Genomic DNA, 14640 nt, shown 5'->3' with positions numbered 1-14640 from the left:
ATTCCTGTGTGTACTTGTATGTGCTTCGCAGGTAAATTAAGATTCCCAAACTACTATTTCCTATTAGGATACATGTAGCTCACCAATCCCAAATCTACTATTCTCAAATGGCACACAAATCTCTCAGTGAATCATAACTATTAGTATCTTATTTTATGAATCTGGAAGCCTATCCATTAATATGAATTATTTAATTCAATGATCACTGCTCAAAAAGTACTTACAGAGCTAAATAGTCATCCTGCAATGTTGCCACATTTTCACGAATTATAGTTGAATAAGTATTCCATATCGAGATAAGTCTCTTTAACAGATACTTCTATAAACAATAAAGAAAATATACTGTTAGTTCTGCTCACAACACCCAATTTACACTGCTTTTCTCTTTGTCTGAAAAGACATTAACAGAGAGGTGACAGATATTTCTTCAGAAGTAATCTTTATTTGTCACTAAATGTATAACTTTTAAAACCTCTATAGGTTCAGTTTCCTCAAACGTAAGCAATACGTAAACAATATGATGTGTGTCAGCACACTGCTTGGCACATAGTAGGAACTCAATAAATATCAAACATTCTTATCATTTACTATCACCCAAACATTTCCAGTTGTCTTTAAAATAGAGAAAAAATGGAGAAATATAAAACAAACTTTCTACCTTGAAACTTCCATGCTCAGTATATATATATCTCTAAAAAAACAAGGAATACTGATTTATGCCTTGGATTAATTTAAGCCCTGACTCCAAAATAAAATTTCTTCAATTGAGCTATCGGCTGGTAAATAATAAGGTTATAATAGTCCTACACTTACCAATACATCCCTCAGAATAAATTAATGTTATTCATTGAAATTTTTAAAAACAAACATTAGCTTTTACTTCTTCACTCAAAACCAGTGATCAGATGTTATCAGTGAGCCACCTCGATCCCACCAACAAGTGCCTTCTCCTACTGGTCGCCATGCCACATTCAAGTACGTTCCCATCAGCACTTTGTACACTAGATAAAAGAAAGTCTGGAACCCCAAAGTGCTTGCGATCTCGCCCTCAGACTGCCCCAGACTCTCACTTGGAATCATCACCTAATGCACTTGCTGTTTTGTTTGCGGCCCTTAACTCTCCGAGGGGCTGCTCCCAAACTTTGGCTTTGGTTTTACCTGTGCCATCTTTCTTACGATCACTGTTAAAGATCTAATAACAGAAATTTCCCCTTTTATAGATGTTATTTTCCCCTTTTATAAGGACAAGTTGGCATGGTTATTTCTTCATTCATTAACTCTAATTTCGCCATCTCTCTTCCCAATATCAAAAGCAGCTTCAAAATGTTTACTTTTTTGGAATATAACTCTCTGGTTTTAAGTGCCGGCCCTATAAATCAGAGGATATAAATCATGGATATAGAATTGTGAAAAATCATTCTGTTAGACTAACAATCTTTTAGAGAAACAGCTGTTTTTTTTTCCTTTTTTAATAAGAAAAAAAAGGCATACCATTTCCATCCACTTCTGGTTTCTTAAGACACATTTATACCTCACCAAGAATTAAGAAACTGTCCAAACTTCTCTCATACTCATCTCCTAGACCAGGTCTATGACTAAGGTATTTTCTTCTAAGAGTAAACAACCATTCCTAAGAAAATGAATATATACAGAACAAATAGACTATTATTTTGGGAAAGACCGCTTTCACAGACACTATCTAAAATATGGAAGGAGGAAGACAGAAATTAAAAAAAAAAACCATCTAACAAAGAATGAAATTACCTTTAATAGTGGATATATATCATGGTTGTTCACATCAGAAACGAGATCCCTGGTCACTAGGTTCACCAAAACTGCATGCCACACTATGATTTCATCTTCTTCAGCAAGGTACTTGGTTAAATCAAGTGCTGTTTCAATCTCTATATAACTGTTTCTGTTTGGTTTAAAAAAAAACCCACAGACTCAAAAACTCATATTTGTTCCATGCTTCAGTGCCTGACTTCAATAAGGTATATGAAATCAAGAAGCTAGAGGGTAAAAGTGCCATCTCATCGATGAAGTAGAACCCAAGCGATGTGGACAGACCCTCAATTTCAGCTTGATACGTTCAAGTGCCCAAATTCTTGGAGGTTGTAGAAAATCCAGGCCAAATGTTGGGCTGATTGTCAGGCACTAGAATATTTGTGCATTTGGTATACTTTCTTAAGAGACTATAATTTCCATTCAACAAGTATTAATTAAAAGTCATTCTCTATCTAATGCTCTGCCAGATACTAGTAGGAACACAAAACAAGTGAACACGAACAGGACACTCCTGTTGCTTACCAGCGAGGAGCTTATTACTTAGTGAAGAGCTGAGACTTGCACGTAAGAAGGTGTTAATCAAAGGCCCTAGCAGAGGCAATGAATACAATAAAGTAGCAAAGAAGAAAAATATACGCATGTGATGGGAGAGGCAGGGAGGCCTTCTGGAGAAGGAAGTTGAGAAAAGCAGTGAAGGAAGGGTAGGATTGGAATAAGTAGAGAGATAGAGGAAGGCAGTTTAAAGTGGGAATTAGTGTGATGGGCAAGAAGATAAAGTGGGAATTAGTGTGATGGGCAGACCAAGTTAACCGAGGCAGGGAATTTCTTTTATGTGTAGTGAGAGATGGGAGTTAATAGGTAAGGTAAATCAAAAGTGTGGAGAGCCTTGAGTATCAGGATGAAGAGTTTACATGGGGTGGGAAGGTGTTTAAACAGCCGGGGTAACATCACGAAATCAATACCTTAAAATTTTGTTGCAACTGTGCTGCAGAAAACAGAATGGACTTCTAATATAAATAGAATTCTAAAGGACTAAAGGCTGGAAGCTAATGCAATAGGCTAGGCAAAGGGTGATGGAAGCTTGGCTTAGCACGGAAGCAGTGAAGGTGGTAAGTGAGGTGAGAATCCAAAAGACATTCCCGAGAACCCCAGAATGAATAGATAAGACATGATGACTTGATGGGAGATGGAGAGAGAGAGAGAGCAGTCAAGGATATCTCTGATGTTTCAAGTGTGGGGATGGGAAAAGTAGTAGTAGCTTCGACAGACAGAGAGAAATTGATAGCAGGAGCAATGTAGAGACAGAAATAAAGTTCAGTGTTTAAGGTACTGAATTTAAATGACCACAGGATAAAGAGAAGACAGGAGGAGACAAATAGACACCTAGATTTAGAAGTCATCAACATATCCTTTCATAAACATTTATTGCGTACCTTATATCTGCTAGGCACTGTACATGTACATAATAAAATGATCACTGAAACCATCAGAAGGCATGAATTATCCAGAGGAAAGATAGAAGAAAATAACATAACCATGATTGGTCTTAAGGATGCTCACGGCAGCAGGAAAAAGAGAAGTCAGATCCTGGAGGAGAACTAGGTTTGCATATTGGAGCCTCAGGAAGTCAAAAAAGAAGTTTGCAGGAGGATGTGGTTAACAGTATAAAGTCATGATAATCTTAGAGAAATGTTTCAGCAAAGTAGTGGGCGGGGAAATGTGCTGTACATCACATGGGGAAAAGTAGTAAAAAAACGAAGGATAAAATACGCAGACCTTCATTCAAGAAATACAACAGGCCAAAGAAAGAGAGAACACACTGCATCATTTATTATGTGTACTCCTTAATTTTACTGTCTGGAATTTAAGTTCTGAGCATATATTCATTTTCCTGGTTAGAAACTTATCAGCAGAGCTTATATTGAGTAAATCCAATATAAATGAAATCAATAATTCTGTAATACACTAAAATTCAGGCTCATTAAAATTATACCTACAGTCATCATCATTGGGTAACAAAAATCACTTCAAAATCTTAATTGATAATCTATTTAGTTCCAGAAACTTTTTCTTTTTTTGGATACATCAATTACTTTATTTCCGTAACTTCCAGTATCTTAGAAAAATATGAATACATCTTCTACAATCTTCCTCAATTTATCCATTTAAACATTTAGGGGCTTCTCTGGTGGCGCAGTGGTTGAGAGTCCGCCTGCCGATGCAGGGGACACGGGTTCGTACCCCGGTCCGGGAAGATCCCACATGTCGCGGGGCGGCTGCGCCCATGAGCCATGGTCGCTGAGCCTGCGCGTCCGGAGCCTGTGCTCCGCAACGGGAGAGGTCACAACAGTGAGAGGCCCGCGTACCGCAAAAAAAAACACAAAAAACCCCAAACATTTAGCAGTCTTTACAAATGCAAGTCTGAATCACTTGTATTTTACCTAAGTTTTTACTCTTGATTGAGATTTTTAAAATAATGATTTTTATACATTTTGCAATAATCCTATAAATATTTAAACAGTATTACTTTTTTCTGTTTACATCATCTCTACTGCATCCTTCTAAAGGTTTTCCTTTAAGGGCTTCCTTTTTTTTTTTCTCATGGAAAGGCATTTTATTTTATTTATTTATTTTTACAAATTTATTTATTTTATTTTTGGCTGTGTTCGGTCTTCGTTGCTGCACACAGGCTTTCTCTAGTTGTGGCGAGCGGGGGTTACTCTTCCTTGTGTTGTGCGGGCTTCTCATTGCTGTGGCTTCTCTTGTTGCGGAGCATGGACTCTAGGCGCGCGGGCTTCAGTAGTTATGGCACATGGGCTCAGTAGTTGTGGCTCGCGGGCTCTAGAGCGCAGGCTCAGCAGCTGTGACGCATGGGCTTAGTTGCTCCGCGGCATGTGGGATCTTCCCAGACCAGGATCGAACCCATGTCCCCTGCACTGGCAGGCGGATTCTTAACCACTGCGCTACCAGGGAAGCCCAGGGCTTCCTTTTAAAACATTGAATTTTCTTTGCTGCTCCTTTAAGAGTCTTTCAAAATTTCTCCATAATCAGTTTAAACCTTATTATACCAAAGTTAATTTGATTGAAAATATACGATTTTCATATAATTAACTACCAAGTTTTGACTTGAGAAAGAACATATTCCTTCTTGTCAAATTGTTGTAAAAAACATTGTTTTCTGTGGCTTTCATTTCTAATAGTAGTAGATGTTATTGCTCTTATCCTGATAATGACTTTTTTGAATTGCCTTCTTTTCTAATTCTTTTATTGTTGCAAAATACACGTAACATTTGTCTTCTTAACCATTTTAAAGTGTATGGTTCGCTAGTATTAAATACATTCATATGTATAACTGATTCAATTTGCTGTACAGCAGAAACTAACACAACATTGTAAATCAACTGTACTCCAATAAAAAATTAAAAGAAAATACATTCATAATGTTGTGCAACCATCATCTCTATCCATCTCCATAATTCTTTTCATCTTGTGAAACTGAAACTCTGTACCCATTAAACAATATCTCCCCATTGCCCCCTCCCACCCTCCTGCACCAGCCCTTGGCAACCACCAGTCTTTCCGTCTCTCTGACTCTGACTACTAAGTACCTCATGTAAATAGAAACATACAGTATTTGTCTTTCTGTGCCTGGCTTATTTCACATAGCTTAATGTCCTCAACGTTCATCCATGTTGTTGCATATTTTAGCAACTTTTATATCATAAATTCCACAATAACGGGGCTTCCCTGGTGGCGCAGTGGTTGACAGTCTGCCTGCCGATGCAGGGGACACGGGTTTGTGCCCCAGTCCAGGAAGATCCCACATGCCACAGAGCGGCTGGGCCTGTGAGCCATGGCCGCTGAGCCTGCACGTCCGGAGCCTTTGCTCCACAACGGGAGAGGTCATAACAGTGAGAGGCCCGCGCGTATGGCAAAAAAAAAAAAAAAAAAAAAAAAAAAAATTCCACAATAACCACAGAATTTGATCCTAATCTTAATAAGTTAGGGCCTGTATGTACTAAAGAACCAAGTTCATAGTGATGAGGTTATTATTTTTATAAATTTCTCAAGGTATACGCTAAAATGATGAAAGAAGAAAATATACTCACTTAGACAAGGAAAAGGCATCATCAACCAACTGAAGTCTGTGAATAACAGGAATAGCCTGCAAATGAGATCCAAAAATGTTCAGGAAAAGATGAGAACATTTTTAGTGAAAAAATAACTTTCAAAATAATAACAACATTAAAGATCATTGCTGCTTACAAAGCACTTTCATGTGAATTATGTACAGAGAAATGATCGTTTCTAAGGATAGTTCCCATAATTTATTTATTATACATCTGCTTTTGATAAGTGATCCCTCTGGACATCAATCATAAGGCTTAAATATGGTTGAGAGTTTTGCCAAAATACTCTGTGAAAAACAGCATGTTAAAAAATAAAACAGGAAGCCAAGTTTAAAGGGCCTCTCCAAAACAGAAAGTATACATTAAATCGTATCACAATGTCCAAATTGTTGTCAGGGGACTTTTTGGCATAGGAAGCCTTAGAGAATATTACTTAGCTCTATTTTGGCAATAGTGAGGTACTCTTTTCAATGGTATCTCTCTTCTCAAGAGTTTACTAATTTGACACAATACCACCAACAGAGCCCTTTGAATCATGAAAAGGCAGGAGTCAACTGCCAACCTAACTCCTCAGGCTTCGGTTTGAGCTCCCTGGCGTTGTCAGGCCACAGGACTCTGTCTCAGCTTGTGTCCTAAGGGTGCCCAAAGCTTCCTACAACAGTCCTTCAATACCCTCCCCAGCATGTTCATATATGTGGTCCCAGAAAATTTATCTTCACAACATCCCTTTAAGCATCTGAACAAGTCAAGCTTAATTCTTTCCTTTGTTGTAGCCGCATATCTTTTCTGGCAGTAATAATAACACTTACATTTTCTAGATTAATATTAATAATAGAAATGTTTTATTCGCTCAGCAACTATGTTGTATGAATAACTGACCCCAGTTTTCCAATAAGTAAATCTACAAGGGTTTCAAGAAATCATAGCTATAATGGCATGACCTAGTGCTTCCATGGCTAAGACTGCCCTTAGAAATTAAAAAGAATTTAGCTACTCTGAAAAAGATTTTTAAATAAAGTATTATTATAACTGTTTTTTGTACCTTTATTCAAAAGACCAATGATAATTTTTAAAAATTACTGATCATGTTCTGAATGCCCAAATTGTGTCAGGCCTCTGTTAAACATACTACACACATCACCTTATTTAATCTTCACAACAACACTTTAAGGTCTATTACACCCATTATTACACTGATAAGGAACCCAAGGCATGACTGGGCAAACAAGAGGCCCAAGGTCACACATCTGGTAAATGATGAACAAAAATATGAACAGAAGTCTACCTGACCCAGAACCCGAGCTCTGGACCAGTATGCTGTGCACTGCCTCTTCTGCCAGAGAGGCTGCTATGTGACTCACAGAACTTTTGAAGAGAGAGACACCTAAGATATCTTTTAGTTCAACTCTCTAGTTTTATGAATAGAGACTAAATGAACAGCCCAAGATTTCACAGCAGAGCCAACTCTATAGACCTCTAAGCCAGCACCCATCTGCACCAATGGAGATCTGGTTTAATTCAACCAATTAAAATCTGACTGATAAGAGCTAGCCAATATTCTAATATTTCTATATTGCATAATAATTTACAGTTGTTTTTACAACTTAAAGCAATATTGGATTATTATTGATACCTTTTGAATTAAACTGTCTCCTTTGAGGGAGGGTGAAAATACAGTTTTTAGAAAATTAACATTTTCTAGCATATACGCACTGGCACCTATTATGGGCTTTGAAATTTTAAGTATATGTTTACTTACATCATCTCTAATCCTCATAAGGAATAAGAAAGATATGATATTATTCCCATTTTAAAGTGAAGAAATTGAAGCAGAACATTTAACTTGCCTAAGATCACAAAATTAATGGTTAATAGGAAATTCTTCTGATTTTTTACCTAGAAAGGTAAAATTATTGTGGAAAAGTGAGATTAATGTTCAAAAACACAATGCATTCAACCAAAACCTCTCCTTTCTAAGAATAAGAAAAAACAATCCAGTATGCCTTGGGGTGAGGGGTGGCAACAGGGGTCAGGTTCCCACCAGACAGGTTGATGAAAGCTCAACCTCTAAAGGCTAGAGAGTGCAATATTAATGATATTTAATAAAAGGTGTAAAAATATAACCTTACCTTAGGATCTTTTTCAAGCTGTTGATTTAATTTCTTCCAACCAAATTTATCATAGTTAACTCTATAATATCCAGTCATATTCAAATTTAAAATCACCCAGTCATGATCAGAATCTGAAACTTGCATTTCAGGGAATACTTCTACAAAGAAACAGGTGAAAAGTTTGAAATGGTACATTTTAAAAATATTTTACTACACATCTGTACTACATCCTCTTAATTCTAAACAATAAGTCCAATAAAACAAAAAGTAAAGATATTGTAAAATACATATTGATCTTACCACATAATTATATTTTTTCACATATAATGGCTTTTGATCAGAAACTTTTCTTTAAAGCTCTATGTTCAACAAGAATGATACAATATTTTAGTTGTAAACAAGATAGCTTTCCAAAAGATAGACATTTCAGGCTTCCCTGGTGGCACAGTGGTTGAGAGTCCGCCTGCCAATGCAGGGGACACAGGTTCGTGCACCGGTCTGGGAAGATCCCGCATGCCGCGGAGCGGCTGGGCCCGTGAGCCATGGCCGCTGAGCCTGCGCGTCCGGAGCCTGTGCTCCGCAACAGAAGAGGCCACAACAGTAAGAGGCCCGCGTACCGCAAAATAAAAAAAAAAAAGAAAGAAAAAAAAAGATAGACATTTCAACATTTTAGTCTCTGCCTTTATATATATATATATATATATATATATAAAAAATATATATGTTTACACACATATATATATACATACACATATATATATTTGCATATATATGTGGAGATATTTTTAAAAATTTGTTACTTACTGCTGCTTTTATCTAGCCAGACTAAAGACTGTGTAGTTCCATTTTTTATCCAAAGGATAGGTACAATCCATGTGTCACTTTTTGGAAAAAAATGAAAAATTCAGTTAATGTTCACACATAAGAATATCAGCTCTGAGCCAATATTAAATAAGATGATAAAATAACTGAACTCAAATTCTTTGGTCATTCCCTGTGGATATGCAGGACTTTGCTCTTAGAATTATTCACTGTTGTTTCAGAAGTCAGTTTTGCTTTGGCTATTTATTTACTCTCTTCTTGTGTCTTATAGATTTGCTTCTTTTTATAACTTAAGGTAGCTACTAAGACTCTCCTGTATCTGAAAATTTCAAGGCCTGTTTATATTAAATTACAGCCACCTGGCCTTACTCAGGGGTCATTCAAATGCTACAGACAGACCCAAAGCCATCTGTGCCAAGAGAGTTGAATAATCAGTTAAGAAGAAAAAGCTTGACAAACATTTCAAAATGCTTCTCCACCTCAAGCTTTCTCCTTGTCTGAAAAGTGTTCAACAAAAATCAGCCAGATTATTCATATTACCTGAATGCTGGCATTCTTCCCACATTGGTGGACATGACCTGGATGACCTGACCACAGGGAGGACATTAGTCATCTGAAGAGACACACTACTTGGAATTTGGGCAATTATTTCCAATCTTGCTCAAACCCTCAAAAGTCTGGTTTCTCAGACTTTGAACTGAGGGTCTCTGTTTATGTGATAGCTAAGGCTACCTCTTCTCACAAGTCATGAAATATCATAGGGAGAAGGCACCTGCAGGTCTCCTGTTCCTGCCCGTGGGGTTTTAAAGAAAGAGTAGGACAACTTGAAAATTTTGGTGGTGATATATGAAAATTAATTACTCATTTGTGCTGATACTTACTATAATGAGATCTGAGGATCAAAAAATGTTATCAAAAACAGTTGGAAGGGCTTCCCTGGTGGTGCAGTGGTTAAGAATCCACCTGCCAATGCAGGGGACACAGGTTTGAGCCCTGGTCCAGGAAGATCCCACATGCCGTGGAACAACTAAGCCGTGCGCCACAACTACTGAGCCTACACTCTAGAGCCTGTGAGCCACAGCTACGGAGCCCACATGCCACAACTACTGAAGCCCACGAGCCTGGAGCCTGTGCTCTGCAACAAGAGAAGCCACTGCAATGAGAAGTCTGTGTACTGCAACAAAGAGTAGCCCCCCTCACCACAACTAGAGAAAGCCCGCACGCAGCAACGAAGACCCAACGCAGCCAAAAATAAATAAATAAATAAATTTATTTTAAAAAAACAGTTGAAAATTATCTAACAAGAAAGAGAAGGAAAGGGAAGGAGAAAGTGATGAATGCTAAGCCACTTTATACTTATTATTCCATTTCACTTCTACAACAATCCCCTGGGATATATGTTATTACATTTACTTTATAGATAAGGCAAATGAAACTCAGAGATTTTGAATAAGACTTACCTAAGGTTTGAATTTGGGATCTATAATTCTAACATTTTAGGTATGGCTACAAAAGCACAGATAAGTGCATGGGCAGACATGCACAGAATTATTCCTCAAGGATACAGTCACCATTCAGTTCCGTTTCTAGGGAAGGGAAGACAACATTGCAACAGGATCCCCTTTCTTCTTAACTAACAGGAGGCATTTCAGGCTCTATTTTACTGCCTTTCACACAGAATTCCGACTAATTCATGACCTCTGTCTAAAGGACAGAAGAGAATGCATAACACCCAAAGCTTTGGTCATGGGTGTGGCCCTATATCCCAGGGGAGGGGCACTGCTTGAATCCCTAAATGCAGGTCTCTGGCCTTGCTCAGCACATGAGGGGCTTTGCCCCATCCTAGCACACCAGCGACATCCTGCATGGAACACTCAGTCACCATCCCAGAATCACCCCATGGAAGAGTGTGTATCCAGTAGGGGTTATGCTTCCTCACCCACAGGCTGGTTTCCATTTGATCACAGCTCAATCCCAAGGAAGGTGAAGACAGAGGAGTAAATCTACCTACTTGTGGGTTAGAAGGGTCTGATTTTTAACCTTTCCAAGATAAAATGGCTCCTGTTTCATGACACCAGTAGATACATTTAAGGTGATAACTGGAAAACCACTCTGGTGTGTCCAACTGTCCATGATGCTTTTTACTGTTGCTGGCAAAAGAATTTTACTCTGGTCATCTATGGCCTGTTTTAAAAAAATCATCACAAAAGCAGATATTTATCATCAAAATCTTTTGAGGTAGCAATCTCCTAAAAGAAACTACATAGCTATTCCCTTCCTCATTCATATAGTACAGTAATTCCCAGTGGGTGATATTCTGGACCAAATTTAATTCTGTTCAACTCTCTATATATGAATGGTTCCTTAGTGCATTCATTCATTCATTCAGTCATTTACTGACCACATTTTTTATGGATCTAACATATGCAGGCTCTCTTCTGGGCATTGGGAATATAGTGGTGAAGACTAAAGAAGCAACCTCTGACTTAAAGGAGTGTCACAAACAAGGAAAGATGGTTTTCCTGTGTCATCACCATACACACATGGCCTCCCAATCTTACAAAACAACTCAGCAAAAACATGGCAGGAAGTGAGAGAATTACCATTTGAAAATGCCTCCATAGATCATCTTGCTCAGCATTTGAGTAAGAAAATGTCTCCAAGTATGACTGTCAAAACAGAAAAGTTAAGGTTAAGATAAATAACATGCCAAAGCAATTTATGTTTACTGTTTTCCAGGTAACAACAATTTTGTAAACTCACCTTAAGTGCGCTGATAAATATTTTCTCATTCAAGAAACTAGAAAGCATCCGGGCCAGAGACGCTCCCTAAGACATAAGAAGCTGTCCATTATTTAAAGAAAATTTGGTAATCTAAATATTGACGCATTCCATTCTGATAAGCAAGATTCTGGGCTGTGCTTCTGATTGCATTGCGCACTTTAGTTGAATGTCTGGGTTATCCCCAAATGTGCTAATAAAATAGGAGACTGTCACTAATTAATAGGTAAAAGATGAGAAAATGTCCTACATATAAAGAGTTCAGGGCGCAGTAAAGTTTTTAAACTGAGATACTCATATGGCAAGTGTAAAGAAAAATTGTTGCCTGCCACTCCAGTTCTACAAGGATCAGCCATTAGCCACTGCAGATGCCCACTGAGAGTGCACCCTGGGGGGAATTCAGGATGGAGAAAAACAGGAAGCATTCTGTGCTTTGAATATCCTGGCCCCTAGATAGTTAAGATGCACATGTAAGGAAAAATTTCAATGACCCCAGATTCTTACATTTTTCCATATACAGAAAAGCACTAAAATTATTAACTGGAGATGTCTGTTCCTTGTGATTAGCAGCAATCTTTTTATGCTTGACTGCATGTTTTTCCCAGCAAAAAAAGTTCAGATATATCCTGGCCCCTCCCTTACCACTTCGGAGTAGTTTCTCAGAGCACTCTGAGAGGTTGTCTCCTGGGCTATAGTCCTCAGTAAAATTCCTGAATAAAACTTAACTCACAACTTTTATGTTGTGTGTTCTTTCAGTCGATACAAGAACAAATTTCTACCAAGCGGAAGGGTTCACCTTAAAAGTAGCAAGCTAAGTCTATATTAATAAAGGTAGATGATACTGAGCACCTATTGTAGTTGATTAATATTTACTAGATAAGAACTGATTTAACCACGTTTTCTGAAATCCATCTATTGAATAATATTAAGGTTTTTGTACCAAAGTTGTGTAGTAGCACATTAGTCTAGGACCCTTAGAATCCATTTTATGTAGCTTTCTCCAAGAGTGCAGAACAAATGTAAATGTGTAACTGATTTTACCTTGTTGTAAGTAAATAGGTCAAAGAGCTCGTTTATTTCATTGGTTTCTGTGAAATTTTCCACCTTCATGGAAACGGCTCTAGATACCAGGGCGTGATCTTCTCTGAGGACACCATGTAAAATGTTAGAAAAAAAGATCTCATTCTAAAAGGAAAACATTGAGCCATGTTAACTTCTGAGGTGTCACAGAAACACAAAGTTCAACGTTCCTAAAATACTTTCAAAAACTAACACTGAAGAAGGGAAAAATCAATAATTGAGAAGTACTCTTTGGGCTACAATGGGCCAAATAAGTTAGGATTCCTTGAATAACAAAACTCTAGGATACTTTCCTTCCCATTTGGTATCCATTTTTATTTCAATTTAAAAAAATCAATCACAAAAGTTAATGTGGTTTCCAAGAGAGACATCTACATTCCCCTAAGGAGGTTCCTGGCCACCCAGACAGGTCCTCCAGGTAACAGCATCTCTAGGTGGTTTCAACCCTCTAGAATTTTATTGGTAATTTTATTAGCAATCCCTTAAAATTCATCAGTCTCTGTTACAGGGACATTTATCAACCAAAAGCATGCCAGATTTACAAATTCACAATGATGCTGATGTAATATGAGTTATTAGAAATAAATCCACAGACTGGATACTCATGCATTAAGAGATGGCAATTATTTATATTTTAATAAGTACAGAACTCTCCAAAAGACTAGATCTCTCTCAGACACATGACAAGGGCCATTTCTTTCTGAAGGAAAGCTAGAAGGAAAACCAAAGAATAGTCAAGAGGTACCTGGGAAGACAGAGCCAAACAAAGGGCAGTGGAGAAGCTACAGGGACAGCTCACTCATACCCTGGAGAGCCAGGTGAGCACTTGGTGATCTCCATGAAGTCTCAGCTCCCTAGTGACTCTTGCCAGGGTCCCCAAGTTGACTCTCTAACCCCTCAACAGTGTCAGATAAATTTTCAAACTCTGCCCCACTTCCATTTGCCAATGTTCCAATCAACCCTCTCCTATTAGCACATTATGTTTAGATTTATTAATACTTTGGTTAAGCTATCATCAAACTCCGCTCTTCCCCAAATTAGAAAGCCTGTCATTTAGAGCAATGCATGTGGAAACTTTAATGTCAATAAGGATCCCCTGGGGATTTTGTCAAACTCATATTCTAACAGTTGGTCTGGGCTGGGGACTGTATTTCTAATAAACTACCAGGTGATGCTGATGTTGCTAGTTTGAGAATCACACTTTGAGAAGCAAGGATTTAGAGGAGACATCTGCCTAAGCCTGACCTTATTCATTAAGTATAGATTTTACTAATTTAACACCCAAGAGCTCTTGAGAGTGTGCACTGTTGACCCATAACACAATGAAGAAAATAGCAAAAATAAAAAACACCCATAAGCCCACACCCTACATAACTCCCATTAGAATGTTGTTAGTCCAGCTCTTTCCAATTTCTTTTCCTATCTATTTATTTATTCTCATATTTGTAAAAACAACCTTTTTTTATTTACTTATTATAGTATTCATTGAGAAATTTTGCTGTCTTATCTTTGTAACTATTCCTAATAATGGCCACTGCATTGTAAGTGAAATAAACATAACTTGGAAAGAAATAAACCAAACCTTAATCATGGTTATCACAGGGTGGTCAAATCACAGATGATTTTCTTCTTTTCAAAGTACTGCAGATATAACTTTTGCATACACAGCTGCAAAATACTCCATAACGTCGATGGACCATAGTTGACAACCATTTCCCTATTAGTTAGGCATTTAAGTTGCTTCAAGTTTTGTTTTGTTTTGTTTGCAGTTATAACAAATGTATTAATGAACATTTTTGTACATATAGCATTTTCCATATTCTGTGGGGGTTTTCTCTCTCAGAATGGATTGTCTGTCTCTCTTCTGCTTGCCTGGTATAAGGTTTTACATAATCTTCTTGGTTTCATCAGAATCACACAAGATGACT

General features: G+C 37.7%; 1 protein-coding gene across 1 annotated transcript in view; it reads right to left on the bottom strand.

The window, feature by feature from the left end:
• Positions 1 to 14640, bottom strand: part of LVRN (laeverin) — an 88325-nt gene that overhangs the window by 14310 nt on the left and 59375 nt on the right. Inside the window, exons 7-15 of the mRNA XM_060143442.1 lie at positions 12674 to 12817; positions 11615 to 11680; positions 11455 to 11520; positions 10863 to 11035; positions 8834 to 8910; positions 8048 to 8187; positions 5898 to 5953; positions 1765 to 1918; positions 225 to 319 (exon numbers count right to left, since the gene is read on the bottom strand). Coding sequence (XP_059999425.1) covers positions 225 to 319; positions 1765 to 1918; positions 5898 to 5953; positions 8048 to 8187; positions 8834 to 8910; positions 10863 to 11035; positions 11455 to 11520; positions 11615 to 11680; positions 12674 to 12817 — 971 coding nt within the window. The remainder of the gene's footprint in view (positions 1 to 224; positions 320 to 1764; positions 1919 to 5897; positions 5954 to 8047; positions 8188 to 8833; positions 8911 to 10862; positions 11036 to 11454; positions 11521 to 11614; positions 11681 to 12673; positions 12818 to 14640) is intronic.

The sequence above is a fragment of the Lagenorhynchus albirostris genome, chromosome 3, assembly GCF_949774975.1.
Source record: "Lagenorhynchus albirostris chromosome 3, mLagAlb1.1, whole genome shotgun sequence".
Classification (NCBI taxonomy): Eukaryota; Metazoa; Chordata; class Mammalia; order Artiodactyla; family Delphinidae; genus Lagenorhynchus; species Lagenorhynchus albirostris.
Note: the sequence above shows the minus strand (reverse complement) of the source record. Positions and strands in the feature narration are given on the sequence as shown.